At 36.1% G+C, this 21,604-nt stretch overlaps 1 protein-coding gene across 1 annotated transcript; it reads right to left on the minus strand.

Moving 5' to 3' along the window:
- Positions 1-589: 589 nt before the first annotated feature.
- Positions 590-14,271, minus strand: LOC138696209 (cytochrome b5 domain-containing protein 1). The gene is made up of 3 exons (XM_069820863.1): positions 14,072-14,271; positions 3,620-3,838; positions 590-956 (listed from the first exon to the last, which is right to left on the minus strand). Exons 1-3 carry the CDS (start codon positions 14,264-14,266, stop codon positions 726-728), a joined length of 645 nt encoding a protein of 214 aa, XP_069676964.1. The 5' UTR covers positions 14,267-14,271; the 3' UTR covers positions 590-725.
- Between the last annotated feature and the right edge of the window lie 7,333 nt (positions 14,272-21,604).

A 21,604-nucleotide genomic window follows, 5' to 3' on the forward strand; every position in this document is an offset into this window, starting at 1 on the left:
CTCCTAACTCCAGCTCTTGTTAGGTCAGCCTGAACATCGTCCAGCCATCTCAATTTAGGTCGTCCGACTTTCCTTCTTCCTACTGGCAATGCATCTAGTAGAGCTTTGGGTGTGCGATTGTTCACCATCCTGGCTACGTGTCCCAGCCACTCTAACCTTCTGAGTTTTATATCAGCAACATTGTTGATCTTTGGGTTTCTCAACGTTAAAATTTTTCCGGGATTGGGTTGTCACCCAAAGCCCAACCCCCAACCTGGAGGACCAGGGAACCTTCTGTTAGGGTTACCATTCCTTAGCCGAAAAAATCCCGTTTAGGCGCCGGATATTCGCCTTGAGTCTTCCTAAAGAAGACCTACTGGTTTTCTTTTAGTGATGGCCATTCCTGAGATTTAAAAATTAACCTATAATGAAAGATTTTACTTTTATCTACTACAATAGATAACCATTTTTAAATAGCCTATCTGCTACAACTTGGCAGCATTGTATGAAGAAGCATGTAATTTATCGCAGTTTCATTTTGCGCCACTTAAAAATAGTAGGCGTTTCTTATCTGACAGCAGTTACGGATGAAACCAAATTAATAGATAAATAAAAATCTACACACATTTTTATTCACAGAATGTTTTGTTTTTAGTATTATAACACGATATATTTAAGGCTTAATATAAATTCATAATTTTCCTGAATAAGTACTTGCGTTTTTTAAACCCACATCACTTTCCCGTTTATGCAGTAGTGAAGTCATCATTGTAATACAGCATGAGACAAGGGATGTAGTAGTCCTCAGGAAGACCGACGTCGCAGAAAGTTTCTCGTTCGTCTGGGATATGGTTTTCCTCCAGAGTCTTGTCCATGTCCAGTACTCGAGTCTCGAACTTGAAGGTGTAGCTGGCACAGTGGCTGTTGAAGCGCATGAGTCGTTCCATTATGCGCGACAATTTGTCTTCTTTACACACCTGTGTGCAGAACCATAGCCAATTGAGGTCGACACGCTATGTTCAAGGTCACTGGCCTTAACAAATTTCCGTGAAAGTTATAGTGAACAGTCTATTTTCTAATATAAACATGCGTGAGATGGATCGAGGGAAGCAGGAAAAAACGGCATATTATCTCCGCTTCTTGGAATTCACTTTCTCGGTTAGCAACTACAGTTTGAAATGACGTGAGCGTCTATTGACAGACTACTGATGTATAACAAGAAATTGTGTCAAAATGGTGATGCTCTTCTGCGCAAAGGAACATAAGAATATCCACAGAATTTACATTATTAAATAATGGATATCTAATTCAGAGAATGAATGTTGTCTGTTAACAAATTAGAAATTTGAGATCTTGTCTTTGTCATAGAACCATCATTCAGTCCTTCTATCATGCCGGTCCACACCTGTGGAGTAACGGTCAGTGCGCCTGGCCGCGAAACCAGGTGGCCCGGGTTCGATTCCCGGTCGGGGCAAGTTACCTGGTTGAGGTTTTTTCTGGGGTTTTCCCTCAACCCAATATGAGCAATGCTGGGTAACTTTCGGTGCTGGACCCCGGACTCATTTCACCGGCATTATCACCTTCATCTCATTCAGACGCTAAATAACCTAAGCTGTTGATAAAGCGTCGTAAATAACCTACTAAAAAAATCTATTATGCCGAAGTAGAATCCAGATTATCATATGGCATATGCTTCTGGGGGTCAAGTCAGAAGATGAGTGATTTTTTTATTCAGAAGCATGTTGTGAGATGCATGGCAGGTTGATAATCGTACATCATGTAGGGAATATTTTAAGAGTTTTAATATTTTAATAGTTTATGCTTTATATATTTTTAAGCTTATGGAATTAATTCTAATAAGAATCATTTTGATCGAAATAGTGATTTTCATTATTACAAAACTTGTTTTGAGGATGATTTTAATATTCCAGCTCAGCGATTGACAAGTTTCAACAAAACGTATATGGTCTATGGCTTAAAAATATACAGGGTGATTCACGAGGAAATGTAAAAAATTTGGGATGTGAATTCTGAAGTCATTCTGAGTCAAAAAGTTCATATGAATATAGGTCCGTTTTCGAACGGTTACGGAGATATGGCTCTTTGATTTCACAAAAACTTCTGGGATTCCATTGTATTAATTCGTATTTAGAGACAGATAAAGGACAAATTTAAAGTTTACATTCACGTATGCATACATATCTAATATTCTAGATGTCGCGGTCGATGTTTTCGCACATTTTCAAAGGTACCTCCTTCTGCTTCAATGTACTCTTGCGCTCGAGCGTGAATCACGCTCATCGATCGGAAGAGTTGCACGTGGCTGTTCTTTATGCGGCATGCAGCATCCAAAATACGGTCGATTAGCGCCTCTCTCGTTTCCACCTTCCTTTGGTATACCAAGTCTTTCATCCAACCCCACAGACAGTAAATACTCTTCAATATGGTACTCTTCTGTTCGGAAAAGTCGTTCATATTCAGCGAAGGCACGCAAGGAACTCCATCGCACAAACCATAAACATACACAATATCGGCGTATTCTGCAGTCGAAAATTTATAAGGCATCTTGAAAAACACAACTTAACACTTCCGATAACTGCACCTGTATAACTACTGTACTGTAATTAGCTGACTGAACTGTTGTGAACAGATAAGGGCAGGCGATTGGACATTTGTAATGCCCCATCACCCGGTTTGTGAGGTGAATGAACTTATCCACGTCGCTTACAATGCAGATTCCAATATTACGTCATTCATTGCGATCCGTGACCTTGTCTTACATCTCACGTTAGCAGCATATGGTAACGTCTTATTCACATTGGGACGAGACGTTTTAGCAAAAAATGCATCTAGCTCCGCCATCGTTCGAAAACGGACCTATGTTCATATGAACTTTTTCACTCAAAATGGCCTAAGATGTCGTATACTAAATGTTTGACCTTTCCTCATGAATCACTCTGTATAATGGTTTGCCTGATGAAATTTAAAATATGATTTAAGGTGTTTTAAAAAATACATGAAAAGAATTTTAACAAACCTCTGTCTCCACAATATAAATGAAATACGTGTGGGTTTACACTGGTGCTAATTTATTGCAATTTTATCAGGGGCGTATACTGGTTAAAGGGTTTGGGCTACCGCTGACCCTATTATTACACAAAATATATCTAACAATTGCTTTAATTTTAATTATTATGGTAAAACTAATAATACAAAATTATTACATTATGTTATATTATAAACTTTTTCTTTTGTAATTTCCTTGGGCTACCGCCGGTAGCCCCGGTAGCCCGCAAAATACGCCCCTGAATTTTATCTATTTTAATTATTGTTTTTCCTTTCTTTTTTCGACAAGTCCTTTGGTGTTTAACTCTTTTATGGGCAAACAAGAGATAAATAAGTAATAAATTGAAAGTATTTTACGAATTCGTTTCGAAATTCCCTACTCAGCTACGCTTCGGCAGTAAACATCTCAACTCATCCGTAAAATCTCACTTTCAAGCCTTGTAACGTAAATAACTGTTATTGGGTTAGAAGTTGCCAACGTGAAGAAAAAGAATATAACATAGATATGTCCACTTCAAAATTCATAGTATTTCTGCTTTCTCGAATGTTTTACGTAGTCTGTAATCCTACTTACAGTGATGACATTTTCCTGGCCGGTAAGAACATTAAGAACCCTCACATTTCTCATGCCTTGCGTCAGATTTCCAATCAGATACTTCGGGTCGGCCCACCAAGGTAATGTCTGAAGAGGACGCCATGCCGTGGTGGGAACGTGTAATCCCACATGCGGTATGCGACCGTGCGGAGTATAAGGTACTCTAGCTCCGGTAATCGGATGGATCATGTGCCTTATCTGTGAAATAAAAGGAAGATTGAGCATGAATTGTGATGCCGCAAAACATTGATGTATTGATCTTCCCGGAAATACAGTGTCCCGAAATGTTTATCCTGATTTCATAATGTTACACTGGTCAACAGCCATTTTGCGCCAGACACAAAACTAACAAATTCTTACTAATTTCGACATCCTGAATTCAAAAATAACAAGCAAAATGTTCCATCAGTTTGGGTTTTCGAGATGCAAATTATAATTTTCTCCAAAAAAGAATTATCAAAATGTGTCTATATAAACCTTTTGATTACCCAACAAAATTAATTTTTCAGGAATTTGATGTATCAAATCTAGAACAAATTTATAAACAAACATTGCTGATTTACTTCCATAAAAACCACAATAAATTTAAATTTGATCCTCACGAATACCATACGAGACTAAAACTATAGTTTCTTTCTAAATACTCCCAAATGCCACACAACTGCTGGATTAAAACACAACAGAAATTTTGAACCCAAAATATATAATGAATTAATTAGAGCTTACCCTGAGCTAAGTACACTTAACACACATAGATTTAAGAAACAAGATTAATTATTTAATTGTTTAAGCTAATTGAGTTAAAAATTGATACTCTAATATTTATGTACTTTTGTATTTTCTATTTGTATATAGACCCTATTATTACATGCTGTATTATTTTACCACTTATTAATGTTATTGTGCTCACTGAACTCTCTATTAATTGTGATATATTTTGTGTAACTGATCTGAACTGCGCCCAAGCACGAGCTTCTGCTCTTTCGGGCTGCAATGCCTAATGTAGCTCAAGTGTAAAGTATTAAATAAATAAATAAAAATAAAATAAAATAAAAATTCATTTTATATGCATTCTACTTAAAAAAAATCACCGTATTTCGTGTGTAACTACTTTGTTTTACAAATGTGACGACCCATTATGTGAAAACAATATTAGTATAAGTAGGCCACCATGTTAGAAGCACTTTTAAAAACGGAAATTATTTTATTGCCCTCTTACGAGTCTATTTGGAGGGGACAAACAAGCTCGCGCCATGAATTCGCTTGAGTTTACCTTATTTTACTTGAGATGTGCATTTCTTTCACTGTGAGCTTTAATGACATTACTGTAGTTTATATTTTGCAATAGACCACCTTTTCAAAACGACTTCTAGAAGCGGAAATTGTTTTATTGCCCTTTTCGGTTACATTTGGAAGGGGGAGAAACAAATTCGCTATAAGAAATCGCTTCAGCTTATCAGTAGATTTCCGTGGTGTTAGTATTCTATGTAGGACGTGTATTTCTATAAAGCGTGCTATAACGATAATATTCAAATTACGAATGGTTTATATGTGCGGATTTGAAGGTTGCAGCATTGCTTCTTGGAATGCAATTAGGCTACAAAAAATGTTGCTGCTTTCTGTGCGAATGGGACGGTCGCGCTCGAGATAAGCATTATAAAAATCACTAGGAGCCAGGGAAGAAAAATATTATACATCAACCCCTTGTACCTCAAAGTAAAGTAATTTTACCCCTTCACACATTAAGTTAGGGTTAATGAAGAATTTTGTTAAAGGGATGAATCATAAAACTGAAGCATTTAAACATATCCAAAAAAAAATTTCTTGCTATTAGTGACTCGAAAATAAAAGAGGGAGTTTTCAATGGACCACAAATTAGAGAAATAATGAAACCCACCTGGATTGCATTCAAGGAGGTTGTATTAAGTTTTCTGGGTAACCGTAGAAGTGAGAACTATGAAGAACTAGTGCAAAATTTACTGTTGGCGTATGAAACTATGGGTTTAACATATCTCTGAAAATTCACTTTCTTCACTCTCATCTTGACTTTATCCCCGAGAATTGTGACGATTTCAATGATGAGCATGGTGAGCGCTTTCATCAAGAAATTTCAACTATGGAAAAAAGATACCAAGAACAGTGGAGTACCAATATGCTAGCAGACTATTGTTTAACTTTATCACGTGATTTACCTGATGCCCGGTATAAAAGAAAATGGAGAAAAAGAAAGCTGTAATCTTCTGAACAGTGAATATTTAACCTTATTATCATTATATAAAGCAGTATTTTGAATAAATATAAATTCGAAAGTTTCTCAAAAACCGTAACCAACAACTGTTTTTTATTGTCATATTCGTATTCAGGAGGCTCAAATTATATAGAAAACATGTATCACATGCCCAGCGCAAAAAAAAAAAAAAGTTAAAATTTGTTACGCAGTGTTATTGGTTTCCACTGATGTTACTGATTTCTGATTTCGTTTTGTAAGTGAGAAGATGCACTCTTAAAGTTTTATTGGCTATGTGCTTCAGCTAGGAGTGCTGTAGCTATTGAATATGTGAAATGATTTTATGCTCGACCATGCCAAAATGTAGTAATTATACACCTGGTAGCAGCCCTTTAATGGACCTCATTAAAGTGCACCTATTCATTAAAGTTCAGGTGTTCCACCAATCAGAAAATACCATTGTAGCAATATGAAAGCGCAAGTATCGATTATTCTCGGATATGCAATCGAAAGACAACTAGCGCGAGATTAGACAATATTAAACTCAGTCGAAAAAAACAACACACAAATTAACATCAATTCACCGTCATCTTCCAGCCTTCCACAAAGCACATTCCCGCAAATTCATTTCACCAATTGCCGGAAAAAATCAATATGGTCGAGCATAAAAAGTCGTATGAAACTTGACTATAATGGTAATTAAGACGCTCGTATGAAAATTATGAAACTCGCTTGCGCTCGTTTCATAAACATACTCGCGTCTTAGTTACTACCATTATAGGCTCGTTGCATAATGTACTATTAGGCCACGATACTACAGCGCGGGACGTCTATAGTATACTGTATATAGAGTGAACCGTAAGTAATGTCATTAATTTCAAGGGGTTATTCTTTGAGATATTTAAAAAAAAGTTTAATAAAATTTTTCTCGGCTTCCTCTTCGAGACAAAAATTGTTTTATATGAAACATTTCATAGCGTATTTTTTGGAAAGCTATTTATTGAATTCCCAATATGTTCAGTCAATTTAAGAGAACAGTGTATTATGATAATAAATCATTGACATAATTTTAGTTTTGTCTTTTAAATGTATAGAAATTTGATCCGAACAAATGTAACATTCAAAAATCCTTTGCAGAACGAAGAGTTTCATTTTTTCGGGTCAAATTTCTGCACATTTAAAGGACAACAAATAAATTATTTCAATTATTTATTATCATAAATATCATAATACGCTGCTCTCTTAAACTGACTGAGCATATTGGGAATTCAATCAATAGCTTTCCCAAAACACGCTATGAAATGTTTCACATAAAATAATTTTTATCTCAAAAAGGAAGGAAAAACGAGCAAATTTGTATTCAACTTTTTTTTTAATATTTCATAGAATAACCTCCTGAAATTATGGTTCATTCTGTATAAAACTTTCATAAAAGGAATATAAGAAGAATAAAAATTCATATATCAACCCGAACAATTCCCCCCTCCCCCATCAGCTACCTATTTCCCCCGAACGTTTTTCGTTTTGCTCCAGCATTGATTCCTCTACAAGTGTTCTTCTCCCAAAACCTCCCCCAAGGAGTAAAAATTCCGCCAGCTGGCCACTGCACGCCGTTTGACGCCTCATCGTGATTGGCAAGTCGCCAGTGCAGTAGTACTGTAGTAGTGCAATGAACACCGCAGGAATGACATCACGTTATCAGCTCCGATGAATCACTCGTCATTAGTCAGTCAGTATTTGCAATAGGGCTAGAGTCGCAAGGATATCCTCACGATCCAGTAGTTTCTCGTGAGTGCCATAGCCCCACACAGTGGGTTTGAGTTGCCAGTAGCTATGATTCCCGATTATATCTCGTGTTTCTTGATAGCCCAGCGATACGTCAGTAAGATTCTGCGACCCCATTTCCTGCCATTTCTGCGAAGCATTTTAGATGGAATTTTTCAACAAAATAATGTCAGTCCTCATACAGTTCACATCACCCTACAAGCTCCAAGATATTGATACCATATGTTTGCCTTCGAGGTCATCGGATTTATTTCCTGAAGGACACAGTGAAATGAGCTGGGGCGATATCTGCTTCCGAGTATTCAGTTAACGAAAGAAAGGTGAAAATGTACACTACAATATTTGTAACCAGTTTAAGTCAATATCTTGTTGCTTAGCTCCTTGTACCGCTGCTCAAGGGGGATCAACTCTCTACTAAGCCCTTATGTTGGGGGACGCCAACAACACCTGCTTCTCTCCGTACATGAACGGAAAAGGTTTCTAGTGCCTTCTTATTTATACAGTGAAATCTCTGTAAGACGCTCTTCAAGAGACCACATAAAAATAGAGTAATAAACGGGACTGCGTATTGCGAGAGTGGGTCATTTTTTTTTAATCTTAACACAAAGGTATGAATCAGCATAAACATTTGTTGAAGAAATTTAAGGATTAAATAATGTAATTATGCAGGATAAAAGGTTATTTTATTTTCTTTCCTTTCAGAAAATGTCAGAGCAAATACACTGTCTTATCAATTAAAGTTCCCTTTCATTAAAAAAGTCAAAAATTGTTTTCTGTCTTGCACTATGAATAATTGCATTTTCCACACGATTTAAATCGGAAGTGACATCAGTAATTTGACTACTAGAAACATTAATGAATCAACCGCGGCAAGTGCTTCGTTGCGAGAAGGATTTGGAATATCTACCGCTTCCATTTCCTCTTCGTAAAGTTTTCACTGACAATGCGATTTAAAACTGCCAGCAAGAAGGACAAGCTCTGAATACAGTAGTCTTGCAGGTACACAAGGGTCGCTTTCCATTCCATTCACCAAATAAAGACTCCTACAAATTCTTGAATAGGCGGGCGCTAGCGGTAAATGTAGAAGTCCAGGAAAATTTTCTCAGTATCCTTTAAAGTACAATATTTTAAAATTTTCAACAGATGAAAAAGTATATTAAACGGGATGATGAGAATATCAAGGATGAATTTTGCATGGTTTCATGTAGGGGTGTCATGGACCGGACGAAAAGAGCGTATAATGCGGGATAGCGTAACAAACGGGTATTATCGGGGTTCCACTGTAATAGGTGCAGTAGCTCACTAAAGGCGTAATCTAAGGTAGTTTTAACACCTCAGTGATTCAGAGTGTTAAGATTTTGTGTCCAGAGTACTGTATGCAATGCATCTATTGTTGTTATTATTATTATTATTATTATTATTATTATTATTATTAGACTATTATTATTATTATTATTATTATTATTATTATTATTATTATTATTAGACTATTATTATTACCGTATTGGTCCGAATATAAGCCGCACTTTTTATTCAAATTTCAAACTCGAAAAGTTGGGGTGCGGCTTATTTGCGCGGCCGATAAATTTAAACTTGAAATGTGGCGCATGTTGCTACCGGTAATTTTATCATTTTGAAATGGAGCAACAATGCCACGCGCTCGTGTTTGAAATTGTCAGCAGTCGTATGGTATATGACGCAACAATGTACCAGTCTTCATATTACAGTGATCGTACTCTTTTGTATGATAGGACAGATTAAAACAGTTTGTACGTAGCTACGGGTTCAGCCATGAGCGGAAACGTAGAAAGAAAAGCTTCAACAAGCTTGGGAATTCGGCGCAGTTATGACGCTAGTTTCAAACTTGCAGTTATTCGTCATGCTAGGAGTACGTCTAATAGAGAAGCCGGCAAAAAGTTTAGTGTGGATGAGTCTAATGTGCGCTGGATGGCAGTGAGGACGACGTACTTTGGGCGGAGAGTGATGAACAAAGTGACAGTGATGAAACAAATACCGGTACCGGTAGTAGTGAAGTCAGCAGTGACATTGGAGAAGACGGTGATTAGTTGTACTGGTATTTTTGGTGATTTACCCACGTAATACCGTAATTGAAGAAAAAGTGTTTAAATAGTGTAAACAGTTTTGTAACTGGATAATGTGACAGGTAAATTTCACTGCACTCAATTTTCCTTTTTTTCTCATTCTGCACTCAATTTTTCTTTTTTTTTTTCTCCTTTCCCCCTAAAATTAAGGGTGCGGCTTATACTCGGGTGCGGCTTACACTCGGGCCAATACGGTATTATCATCATCATTATCAGCATCATCATCATTATCAGCATCTTCCTTTCTTATTCTTGCTAAGAAAATCCGGTTGTTCCCTTGGAACTATAAAACCAGATTATTTGTATTTAAGATTAAAATAGTGACATGATAACTTCTAATCAAATATGACATCTCATCAGTGACGTAAAGCGGTGAAGAGTAAAGTGACCCTATTTTTCGTGGAATTTTCGAGGACAAATATTCTAAAACCGCTGATCGGAGTAAAACATAACAATCATTTTAAATTCTAATTCACATGTATGCCTACAGAGTGAACGTTAAATAATTCTGCAGTTTGAAAGGGACGATAAAGTATACTTAAATTAATTGAAAATCTATATTACGTTTTGTGATTAAATGCATGGTTAATTAGAAAATTAAGTTGGAAGTTTCAGCAGTCTGGCAACATCGCCGCTAACACATTGCTCTTTCTCCTCGCAATACAGATGTAAGAGGTCAGCGAACTCAGGTCTGTCTGCCTTAGTGAACTACCTCCCACCTCCCTCTCTGGCTACAGTGTTGCAATCTGGTTGCATCGTGTAGTAGCTTGAAATTAGTGTTTTCAAATTAAATTTATACGAAAACCGTCCACGCTATTGAAATACTCCAGAGGGATAAATTATTCTTTATTAGATTTTCTATCGATATGGACAAAAATCTCGATCCTACTCGCAGTAGTTACCGAATATGGGGGTGTTAAAAAATTTGGGAAAAAAGTTTTTCTGAGAAAACTATGAACTTTCCACCAATGTGGTATTATACTTTTTTGTTATACGCAACATGAGCTATTCGCTCTGAAAATCTGCAGGGTTGTTTCACTTCCACCCTGTATTTAATAAACCGTAGAGTTATCTTTTTCTTTTTGTTCGTATAAGATTTTGTTTGTATTCACATGCACATAATAATATGATTAGGTTTATATCTAAAAACAGCACACATTATTGTGACAGTTTGGCAGTATATCGATTATATTTTGAATAGGGCGTTCTTGAGACTGGCACAGCGTGGTATTTATTTGAAGAATGTATCATTCCCAGTACTCCAGAACTTGAAGCAAGTTTAGTCTTATCACTAGATGATTTACATGACGAGTACGTATTTGTTTTCACCGATAGCATGGCTCGTGTTGTTTCCACATTAAATAGAGACTTCTCTTCAGTTATATTAAGTAATTCCTACGGAAAACACTTTTTAATTCTTGAGCTTCTACACACTGCCAGGCAAATGCAATAAAAGTTCACCAAACTTGTTGTTGTCATGCAAAACATAATTTTTAATGCACAAACTTCACATCATTTCTTAGAAGGATAATTGGGATTGTTGCGCTCGGGCGCGGGTTCGATCCCCGCTTGGGCTGATTACCTGGTTGGGTTTTTTTCCGAGGTTTTCCCCAACCATGGTGAATGCCAGGTAATCTATGGCGAATCCTCGGCCTCATCTCACCAAATACCATCCCGCTATCACCAATCTCATCGACTCTAAATAATTGGGATTGGACCATTCATTTTCTTTTTGTGATATATAAGAGCATAAATAAGTAAATTCATCAAAAATTTCGTCGGGATTAGAGGTTAAAGTCATTTCTAGGATAGATATCGCATCAATTTCGTTGCCAGAATGTTGTCTAGTAAGTAGTACCTTACTTACTTACTTACAAATGGCTTTTAAGGAACCCGAAGGTTCATTGCCGCCCTCACATAAGCCCGCCATCGGTAAGTAATACCACAGTCTAGTATATACAGTCACGAAGCTTGAGTTGTTGAGGATACTAGGAACAATAGATTGTGCAGGTACTATTTCGCATTGTCTGTGATGAGGCGATAGTAGCAATCCTAGTGGTTAGCAACTGTCTATGGATGCATATTCCCTACGTATTGAGCTTCGTGACTGTATTTACTAGACTGTGGTAGTACCACAGTCTACTATATACAGTCACGAAGCTTGAGTTTTGAGGGTGCTAGAAACAATAGATTGTGACGGTACTATTTTGCATTGCCTGTAATGAGGCGATATTAGCGATCCTAGTGGTGAGCAACTATCTAATGTTTGCATATTTACTACTTATTGAGCTTCGCGACTGTATATATTAGACTGTGGTAGTACAGTGATTCTCAACCGTGTAGCCGAAGAGCAGTTACTTACTTATGGCTTACTTACTTACTTATGGCTTTTAAGAAACCCGGAGGTTCGAAGTAATAATAATAATAATAATAATAATAATAATAATAATAATAATAATAATAATAATAATAATATGGCATGGATTTGCGATGGAGGGTGAAATAAGCCCATATATCATTAACGTCACCAATATAGCCCGTTGCGCTACCACCTAATTTCGACATCCCGACATGACAAGGACCAGAAATAATCGATGATTGTCTGCAGCCCTCTGTTAAAAAGAGACAGTGTTCTTTATGCCCCTTAAGTGTACGACACGAGCTTCACAACTTTTATGTTCCTCTCGGAGGTAAGCATAGCTACATCACAGTCTTAGTATATACAGTCACGAAACTCAATATGTAATAAATATGCATCCATAGATAGTTGCTAACCACTAAGATCGCCACTATCGCCTCATCACAGACAATGCGAAATAGTACCTACACAGTCTTTTGTTCCTAGCAACCTCAACAACTCAAGCTTCGTGACTGAATATACTAGAATGTGGCTATATCGCCCTCGATCGAGTTGAACCGTGCGAGAAATCGTGGTCAACTGCACGAGAAGTGTGTGAAGATTCAGATATTAAGGTAACTTTGTTGGTGAAGATCACATTATGAAAATTGATGAATCGAAGTTCGGGAAAAGGAAGTAGCCACCATAAAGGAAAACGTATCGAAGGCCAAATGGGTATTTGATGGGATCGACCATACGACCAAACAACATTCTTATTGGTCCAGGGAAAATACTCGTCTTTCTACGCTGTTTTTTTTTTCTTTGTGCAAGGGAAAGTACACTTCTTTGGTCTAAGGAAAATACTCGACTTTATTCGCTTATCAAACCCATTTAAGCTTGATAATTTGCAGCATTAGTAAGCTAGCTATGATTAAACTATCTTAACAGTCATATCACGTTACATGTTTTTCCTGCAGCTCGACACGAAACGGTTCCTAATGCTAGAATAGTGTATTCTAAAGTCTAGCCGTAGTGAATATAGTGGTGATGACGATTGTGAAGGTAAACATGGAAACAGTGTGGTGAATGTGATGATGATGATGATGATGATGATGATGATGATGATGATGATGATGATGATGATGATGATGATGATGAATTATCCTTTTGTGGTGGTATTCATAACAATCATTTTCCAGAGAGCAGAATTATGATAATGAAAGGTACCTATGTACACAGTTACAGAAAAAGAAGTGACCTCAATTTTGATGGGAGTCCACATTTATGTAGGCAACAAATTTCGTACGACTGTCTACAAGTAGCATACATACAGGCGCTCTTGATTACTGCATTTGAGCATTGCGTTTTATCTGGAACTTAGTGAAAATGGGCGGACCATTTTTTTCTGGAACTCTACATCATCATCATCATCATCATCATCATCATCATCATCATCATCATCATCATCATCATCATCATTATTATTATTATTATTATTATTATTATTATTTCTTCTTATTACTATTTCTTATTACTCGACCGAGGCGAGTGGAGCCTGGGAGTAATGTGAACTATCGCGATACGGTATTACAAACGCAGGAGCAGTAGCGCCACGGCTCCGGGCTGCAGGACTTCACTGGCCTTGGTCGAGTAATACCAATGTTTATTATTGTCTCATTAACATTACTTATCCAACTTTCATTATTTACTTTTACTCTTACTTCCATTATTCATTCACTTTCATGTTGTTTTACGGCCTTGTATTAATGTAATAAAAGCCAATTGTATTCAATTAGAATTAGAGTCTGGCTGGGAGGAAGAGAAGGCCTACTCACCTTAGCTCTACCAGATTAAATACATTATCATCATTATTATTATTATTATTATTATTATTATTATTATTATTATTATTATTATTATTATTATTATTATTACATATTCGACACAAAGAGGCATACTGGTGCTGAAACCTAACTTACTTCTCCTGTAAAACGGTCGAACCAGTGACTGATGTCTTTTCCTGCGAAAGCAAGGATTGGCTTGATAACATCTTGACCTTCGTATTCTTTCACTAGTTCAGTTAAATTATATACTCGACCTAAATAAGTTACCCAGATATCATCAGGAGTGTTGTGAATAACAACTTCAGACGGCAGGTAATAAACATTCGTCATTTACTTCTTTTTATGAGAGCGTAAAATAAAAATAAATATAAAACAAAATACATACATACAATGCGCATTGTTGAACCTGATGAGAGTAGCCTGTAATGATGACACATTTTAACCATAGCCTACATTATTACAAAATCCCTGCAAATATATCTAAAGGTACGGTCACACGTCGCTACTTTTGCAGCGCTACTTTTATACTGCAGCTGCAAAAGTTGCGTGTCGTGTTCACACGTAAGCCAAAAGTAGCGCGCTGCACGCTACTTTTCGTGCTGCGCAATCCGAGTGCTGCAAAAGTTGCAACTGGAAGTTGCGAGTCTGTTCACACGCAAGGCGCTACTTTTGCAGCCGCAGTCATGCTGCAGGTTCCCATCTCCGTGTTGACTTCTCAATATACATTTTGTGGTTATGTTCGCATTATTAAGAAACTCATGCGAAAGCTTCCTTATCTATTATTTGCTTTCCTGTCGTATCTATTATTCAGAAATTGACATTATTTTTACTATAAAGCTTTTAAAAACGCCTATATACTTAAATGATAACCAACAGTATATTCACGTAATCAATGTTGGCAACCCTCCTGTTTGGAACTACGCTACGGAAAATTTAAAAAATGAATTATATCGTCACCAATTATGCTCAGACTGTGTTGTGTATTTAATAACTGTTACAAATAATTTATTTTCATCACATTTAACATTAAAATATATCCAAACAATAAAAGTATTATTGACACATTTGGGTGGCAACACTGGTTGCAACCGCAGCAAAAGTTTCAACAAAACCGATATCAAAAATGCTGCGGCTGCAACCCTGAGAACCCTGTTCACACGTCGCTACTTTTAAGTTGCGCGCAGCATGGAAAAGTAGCGGGCAGCAGGTTCGGCAGCCGCTACTTTTCGGGTTGCACCGTTGTTCACACATCGCAGTACAAGAGTTGCGCAGTTTTTTGTACTGCAGCGCTGCAAAAGTAGCGACGTGTGATCGTACCTTAACATAAAGACCCTGTGATTTCACCTCTTATTACTAGGGTCGCTTAAGACCATTTATCAGGGCTGTATATGTGATCAGGAACTGGAGCTCATAAGACTATCCAGTTGCAGTCTATTGGGCCATTCAGTAAAGGAGGCCACAGTCTAGTATATACAGTCACGAAGCTTGAGTTGATGAGAGTGCTAGGAACAATAGACTGTGCCGGTATTATTTCGCATTGCCTGTGATGGGGCGATAGTAGCGATCCTAGTGGTTAGCAACTATCTATGGATGCATATTCCCTACGTATTGAGCTTCGTAACTGTATATACTAGACTGTGAGAAGGTCATGGCCTGGTAGAAAACCAGTAAACCATTTTCATTAATGCATTTTATCGCGTAAAATGCCATGAATTTAAATATAAACAATACCGATACTCAAATTTTATTACCAATTTCCACATAAGCTGGATTCTCCAAATTTGTATCACTGATATACCGGTTTAATAATAGCACATAGGTGACGAAGAAAACTGAAGAACGAAGAGGAAAGAAGAAAATTTGAAGCAAATTTTCAAGAGAAAGCGCTACATCAGAATACACACCTGAAAATTATAATGAGTCACGACGTAGCTCAGTCAGCTAAGGAACTTACCTGCCGATCCGGAATTGTGCTTGGGCGCTGCTGGTTCGATTCCTAGTTGGTTTTTTTCCGAGGTTTCCCAACCGTAAGGTGAATATCAGGTAATCTGTGGCGAATCCTCGGCCCCATCTCGCCAAATACCATCTCACTATCACCAATTCTATCGACGCTAAATAACCTAGTAGTTGATACAGCGTCATTAAATAACGAAGTAAAAAAATTAGTAATGAGTCCTGGGTTCATATAAAAAGCTGTAAGAGCAGAAGAAACAATAGGATACAGAGGTATGAGTATACGAAACCTTGGATCACAGGAAAAATGTTGGTGGAGATGGAGAAAGGAGAAAATGTAAAAAAACCACAAGAAAATAGAAGAAACTATAGGAAAGTAAAAAAAAATAATAACTAAGACGAGAAACTAATAAGGCGAAGAAAGACTGAATGAAAGATAAATGTAAAGAAATAGAAGATCAAGAGAGAAAAGGAAGATATGATTTAATGTACCGCGAAGTAAAATGTTTGTGCTTAACAAATAAGAACAGAAAATCCATGTGACTGATAGAAGACGAAATCGGCAATGAAATAACAGACAAACAAGGAATACTGAACAAATGAACAAAATATACAGAAGAGCTATATGAGACAGGGAATCGTACAAATAACTTGGCTGTAGAAGACGGAGGAGCCGTGTCAAAAAACGAAAAAAAAAATTCTATTCTAAGGGAAGAAGTTGAACTAGCGCTTAGGAAAATGAAGAATGGGAAAGCAATAGAAGTTAATGGAATCACCACTGAATCAGTAAAACCCTTGGGTGAGGACAAGGAGGAAGTTTTATCAATATACAAAAAAATATATGAGAAAAGGACTGAACATTTCACAGAAACAGTGTTGCTGTCAATACAGAAGAAAAATAATGCCAAGAAATGTAACGAGTTCAGGACTATCAGTCTGATATCGCACTCTACGGAGATTCTCCTGCGAATACTGAATCGACATTTATATTCTAATATAGAAGAAGAGCAATTTAGTTTCAGAAAGGGAAAAGGTACGAGAGATGCAATTGGACTGCTGCGAACAACCTGCGAAATATACCTAGAGAAGAATAAAAAAGTGTATATAATATTTGTGGATTTAGAAAAGGCGTTTGACAGAGTGGATTGGAATAAACTAATGGGAATCCTAAAGAAAATTGGGGCTTGGAAAGAGAGGAGGCTTTTCAATAACCTTTATATGAAATGAGTCAAAGTCAGGATGGGAGAAGAGATGTGAGAAAGAAGTGAAATATGGGGAGAAGTACGACAAGGATACCATTTATCTCCTACACTGTTCAACATCTACTTGAAGATTTAGTGAAAAACTGTTTTCAGAACATGGGAGGGGGACAGAGGAAATAAGAAATGAAGCTGTGCTAGAAAGAGTGGGTGAAGAAAGAATAATGCTGAAACTGATCAGGGAGAGCAAAAGGAATTGGCTGGGTTACTGACTGAGAAAAAACTGCCTACTGAAGGTTGCACTTGAAGGAATGGTGAACGGGAGAAAAGTTCGGAGCAGAAGATGATGTCAGATGATAGACGACATTAAGGTATGTAGATCATATGCGGAGACTAAGAGAAAGGCAGAAAGTAGGAAAGATTGAAGTGTGCTGGGTTTGTTGTGGAAGACCTGTACTTGGAGAGAAAACTATGAATGACTGAATGAATGTAGAAAATTTCATCCGCCTATGATAAAATATGATTTGCGTTTTTTTTTATATATTGTAATAAAATATTGTGTCGCTTTATATAGGAAGTCCCTTGTGCTACAATTTACATTATTTTTAACTTATATTCATTTATATGGTTCCCTACATACATGGAAACAAAACTTACTATGGATTCTACTGTAAAATTAATCAGTAAATAACTAGAAAACAATAATAATAATAATAATAATAATAATAATAATAATAATAATAATAATAATAATAATAATAATAATAATTTAAAATTTATAATTTATTACCGATTGATTTTGCAGCAAACCACATTGTAATTTTTGTTGTCCACCGCTGTGGAGTAACGGTCAGCGCGTCTGGCCGTGAAACAAGCGGGCCCGGGTTCGAATCCTGGTTGGGACACGTTACCTGTTTGGGGTTTTTCCGGAGTTTTTTTCTCAAACAATTAAAGCAGAATTGCTGGGTAACTTTCGGCGTTGGATATCGGACTCATTTCGCCATCAATTCGCATATCATCATTCATACCATAGCCCGGGTTAAGTTCACGGTGCGGCGTGCTGTACTTGTATACAAGAGAGCTGTCGTTCTGCTACCCAATCATTCACAGAATAGGAGTGGTAAACTTAATAAGCCTCAGGCTGCAGCGTAACCCTTTCGTATAAGAGAGAAAAAAATGTATTTTTGTTCCCATGTATATAAGGAACCATATAATCAAATATCAGTTAAAAATAATGTAAATTCTGGAGGAGGGAGTTTTTATATAAAATGATAGAATATTTTTATATTAATAAAATACGAACCACTTATCATAGACGAATGAAATTTTCGACATTTGTCATTGACCAAATACATCAGTGACAAAAATTTGGTGAATGTGGAGGTTATTAAGTTCGCTGTAGTGGCCTCTTAAAATTATGGAATTTGGAATTTTCAGTATAATATTCCCTTAAGCCTAATAAATAATTAAATTATGCCCTGATGTTTTGTACAATCTCTCAAAGCAGACATCTGAGGATTATATTTAAGTAATAATTCTATAACTCTGAATATTACCATAACGATCGATAACACGAAAGAGTTAGTATTTGTCCTCACGTTAATCCAAGCATAGTAGCAAAAATAATAATTAATAGAGAAAAGCGCACAATCTGCATAATAGTTCAGTGTTCATTTTCGCTGTGGACACACACAATTTTTTTCATACTTAAATAATACAATATATGGGCTATTCCATCTCAAATGGATCGAAATATAGAGAAAATTGACCTTGCAATTTTTAAATACAATGAAACTTTTTCTGTACGTAGACAACTATGATACAATGCTTTGTGCAAAGTTTGAGGCATCAGAACTTCATAGTGTTTAAATTAAAAATATTTTAATTTATCGTATTTTCATAAAATTAGCAACTTTAAACTGTTGTGGCTCCGAAATCCTTTCACCCAATGATCAAAATCGTGGTTTATTTTGATGCTGAAAAGTTAAAGTTTATATTCACATGTAAACCGTTTTTCTTACTTTTTATGGAAATGGAGAAATTTAGATTTTTCTTAATTAAGACACCTTTGCCCACGAAAAAATATTTTTAAAATATATGGTTAGATTCCGCATTGAAAGTACAAATAAACACGTATTTTTTACTGGTGCAACGTTAATAAGAGAGTATTGAAAAATCAAATAAAGAAAATAAATAGTACGCGCGTGAGCTAACCAGCTGACTGTGAGGCGGAAGCTAGCCTAGGCAAACAAGGCCAGGAGACAAACACTTGGTGTTTCGTCTAGTAGCGCATAGCTGGGCTAGCTTTGTCACAGGTTTTCATAAACACAGGAGTAAAATGACACCCAAAGCTCGCTTATCTTCATCTCTCGGCCAGTGCTTGCTGTGTTGCGCCTTTCAAGTCTAGGCGTGTGAATATAATTTATTTAATACCCCCGAAACTTACTGCCGTGACACTAAGCAAACAATGCCGAATCCCTCTTAATAATGCAAGGTTTTTTCTCAATATTTTTTTACATTTTTACAAATGGGCAAAAAGCCTAAAAGTAAGTAAAATCAGATTATCTATCTTTCTGTATACAATAAAAATAAGGATTACTTCTTATCATAACCTACCAAATGTCAGCTTCAAAATGAGCTCTCGTTCAATGTTCTGCAGTAAATGGTTCCAGAGTTCTGAGCGCTGAAAGAGGCTTGTTTTTTCTTTAAAAAACGCTAAATTTGTCGCTCAACAATACGAAAACCGTTTGACTTTCGATAGTATATTTTTGCAGATGCACTCTCCTCAGCACCTTGTATAAATAGGGAAAAAATTAGAGTATAAAAAATGCGAAGTTTTTTACTGATCGATTTCATATGGAATAGCCCATATCAATTATTATTAGATAGATACAAATGTCCATTTTCTTCTCTGGATATTCTCATAGTTATTCTAACGACTCTAGTTAAAGGAGAATGCAAAGTCAAAATTATCAACTATACTGATGTTGCAAGGGATAGTGAAGTGCATTCCTTGATGCCTCTTATCCAAATTCTATCCTCCACTTGGTTGTGTTGCAACTTTCTTTTATGAATTAGGCTTTGAGATCAGAATATTGGTAGCATAAGTACGAAATCTTAAATAGAGACAATTTTATTTCATTCCCAGTCCAGAGGCACATTCTGGATTAACCCTCGAAAACTTTGAAAGTCTTGATGGGATATTTTAATTCCGTTCAAGTTTCTGTGTACGGTACAGTATATATTATTTAGGAATAGTTTTAAAAGTTGTGTAATCAAGATATATATTATTTATTCAAAAGAACAAACATCAGCCTATAAATGCAGGTGGTAAGAAGGACCTTGAGTTTCAGAAGACAGTGTATACTGTAAATTTGAACATGGTTTTACAGAATATTTTAAAGCACATAAAAATGATATCATGCAATTTAACAATAATATAAATAAAAAAATAATATAAAAGTTTCACAACTTACTTTTAGGTTAAAGATGACTATGTAAAATGCACAATAAGCCCTTAATACTACTGAAAATCGTTTTTTTTTTTATATTCTATGAGGGATGCGAGTTCCTTTAAAATATTTCATGTATAATCTATTAGTTATACCTCCTCGGCTACCAAATAGTAATTCTGTCATACACCAGCCTTCTGGATTGATGCTGTATTTATCACTGAAATATGAGGTACATGATTCATATAGAGATTTTAGTTTTCTCTGTCAACGACCTTAGCAAGAAAAGAATCATGAAGAAAAAACTGAAAAAATAATATCACTAACCAATCTGCAGCGTGTAACAAAAAAGGAATTGAATGTAAGGACGGGAAGCTTGATATTTTACGAGAAAAAATGCAAAAATTGCAATAATTATCACTGAAACAATGAAGCAGCGAATTGAATCTAGGGAAACCAATAAGTACGCATAAATTTATAGTGGATATGACAAGAAAGAGAAATTAAATACCTATGTAATTTTTATTGTACATCAACTACTGGAGTCTTATATTGGTCATTATACTTTCAGGGTACGTTTACAAGGATTAAGAATATCAAGTTTGTTAATGAAAACAGTTTTCTTGTTAATTAAATTAAATTCTTATATGTTTGTAATCTGTATCTGAATGGTCACCTCTCTCCTGGCAGATGTCTCCCTTTCTTTGTCAGAAATTATTATTATCGCTGGCAAATTTACGTTGCATGAAATTTAAGATTATCTAAATAACAATGAACTTTTAAGAATTTCTTTAAATTAGTACTCTCGATCATGGCAATTTCTTAAATGACTTTACTGAGTCAAAACTGTATATTACTGTAGGCCAATTATTGCATAAAATTACGTTTTATAAGAAAGAAAGTGCAGAGGCCATAATAAGCTTCTTAATGTGTCTTCTAATTGAACATATAAAGCATAACTGAGATCACTTTTCTCAGAAAGGAAATAGTGTTGAATAGTTCAAAGAAAGGGAAAGAGGGAAGAGAGGACATACACCAATTTCAATATAAAATCATTATTATTT

Source organism: Periplaneta americana, chromosome 1 (assembly GCF_040183065.1).
Source record: "Periplaneta americana isolate PAMFEO1 chromosome 1, P.americana_PAMFEO1_priV1, whole genome shotgun sequence".
Classification (NCBI taxonomy): Eukaryota; Metazoa; Arthropoda; class Insecta; order Blattodea; family Blattidae; genus Periplaneta; species Periplaneta americana.

Excerpts from the sequence above, each read along its gene's own strand:
- LOC138696209 (XM_069820863.1), bottom strand. The coding sequence starts at position 14,266 with ATGACGAATGTTTATTACCTGCCGTCTGAAGTTGTTATTCACAACACT. Across the intron at positions 3,839-14,071 it reads TCGACCGTTTTACAGGAGAA|ATAAGGCACATGATCCATCC; the intron begins GTAAGTTAGGTT and ends TTTATTTCACAG. Across the intron at positions 957-3,619 it reads GCCAGGAAAATGTCATCACT|GTGTGTAAAGAAGACAAATT; the intron begins GTAAGTAGGATT and ends TTCTGCACACAG.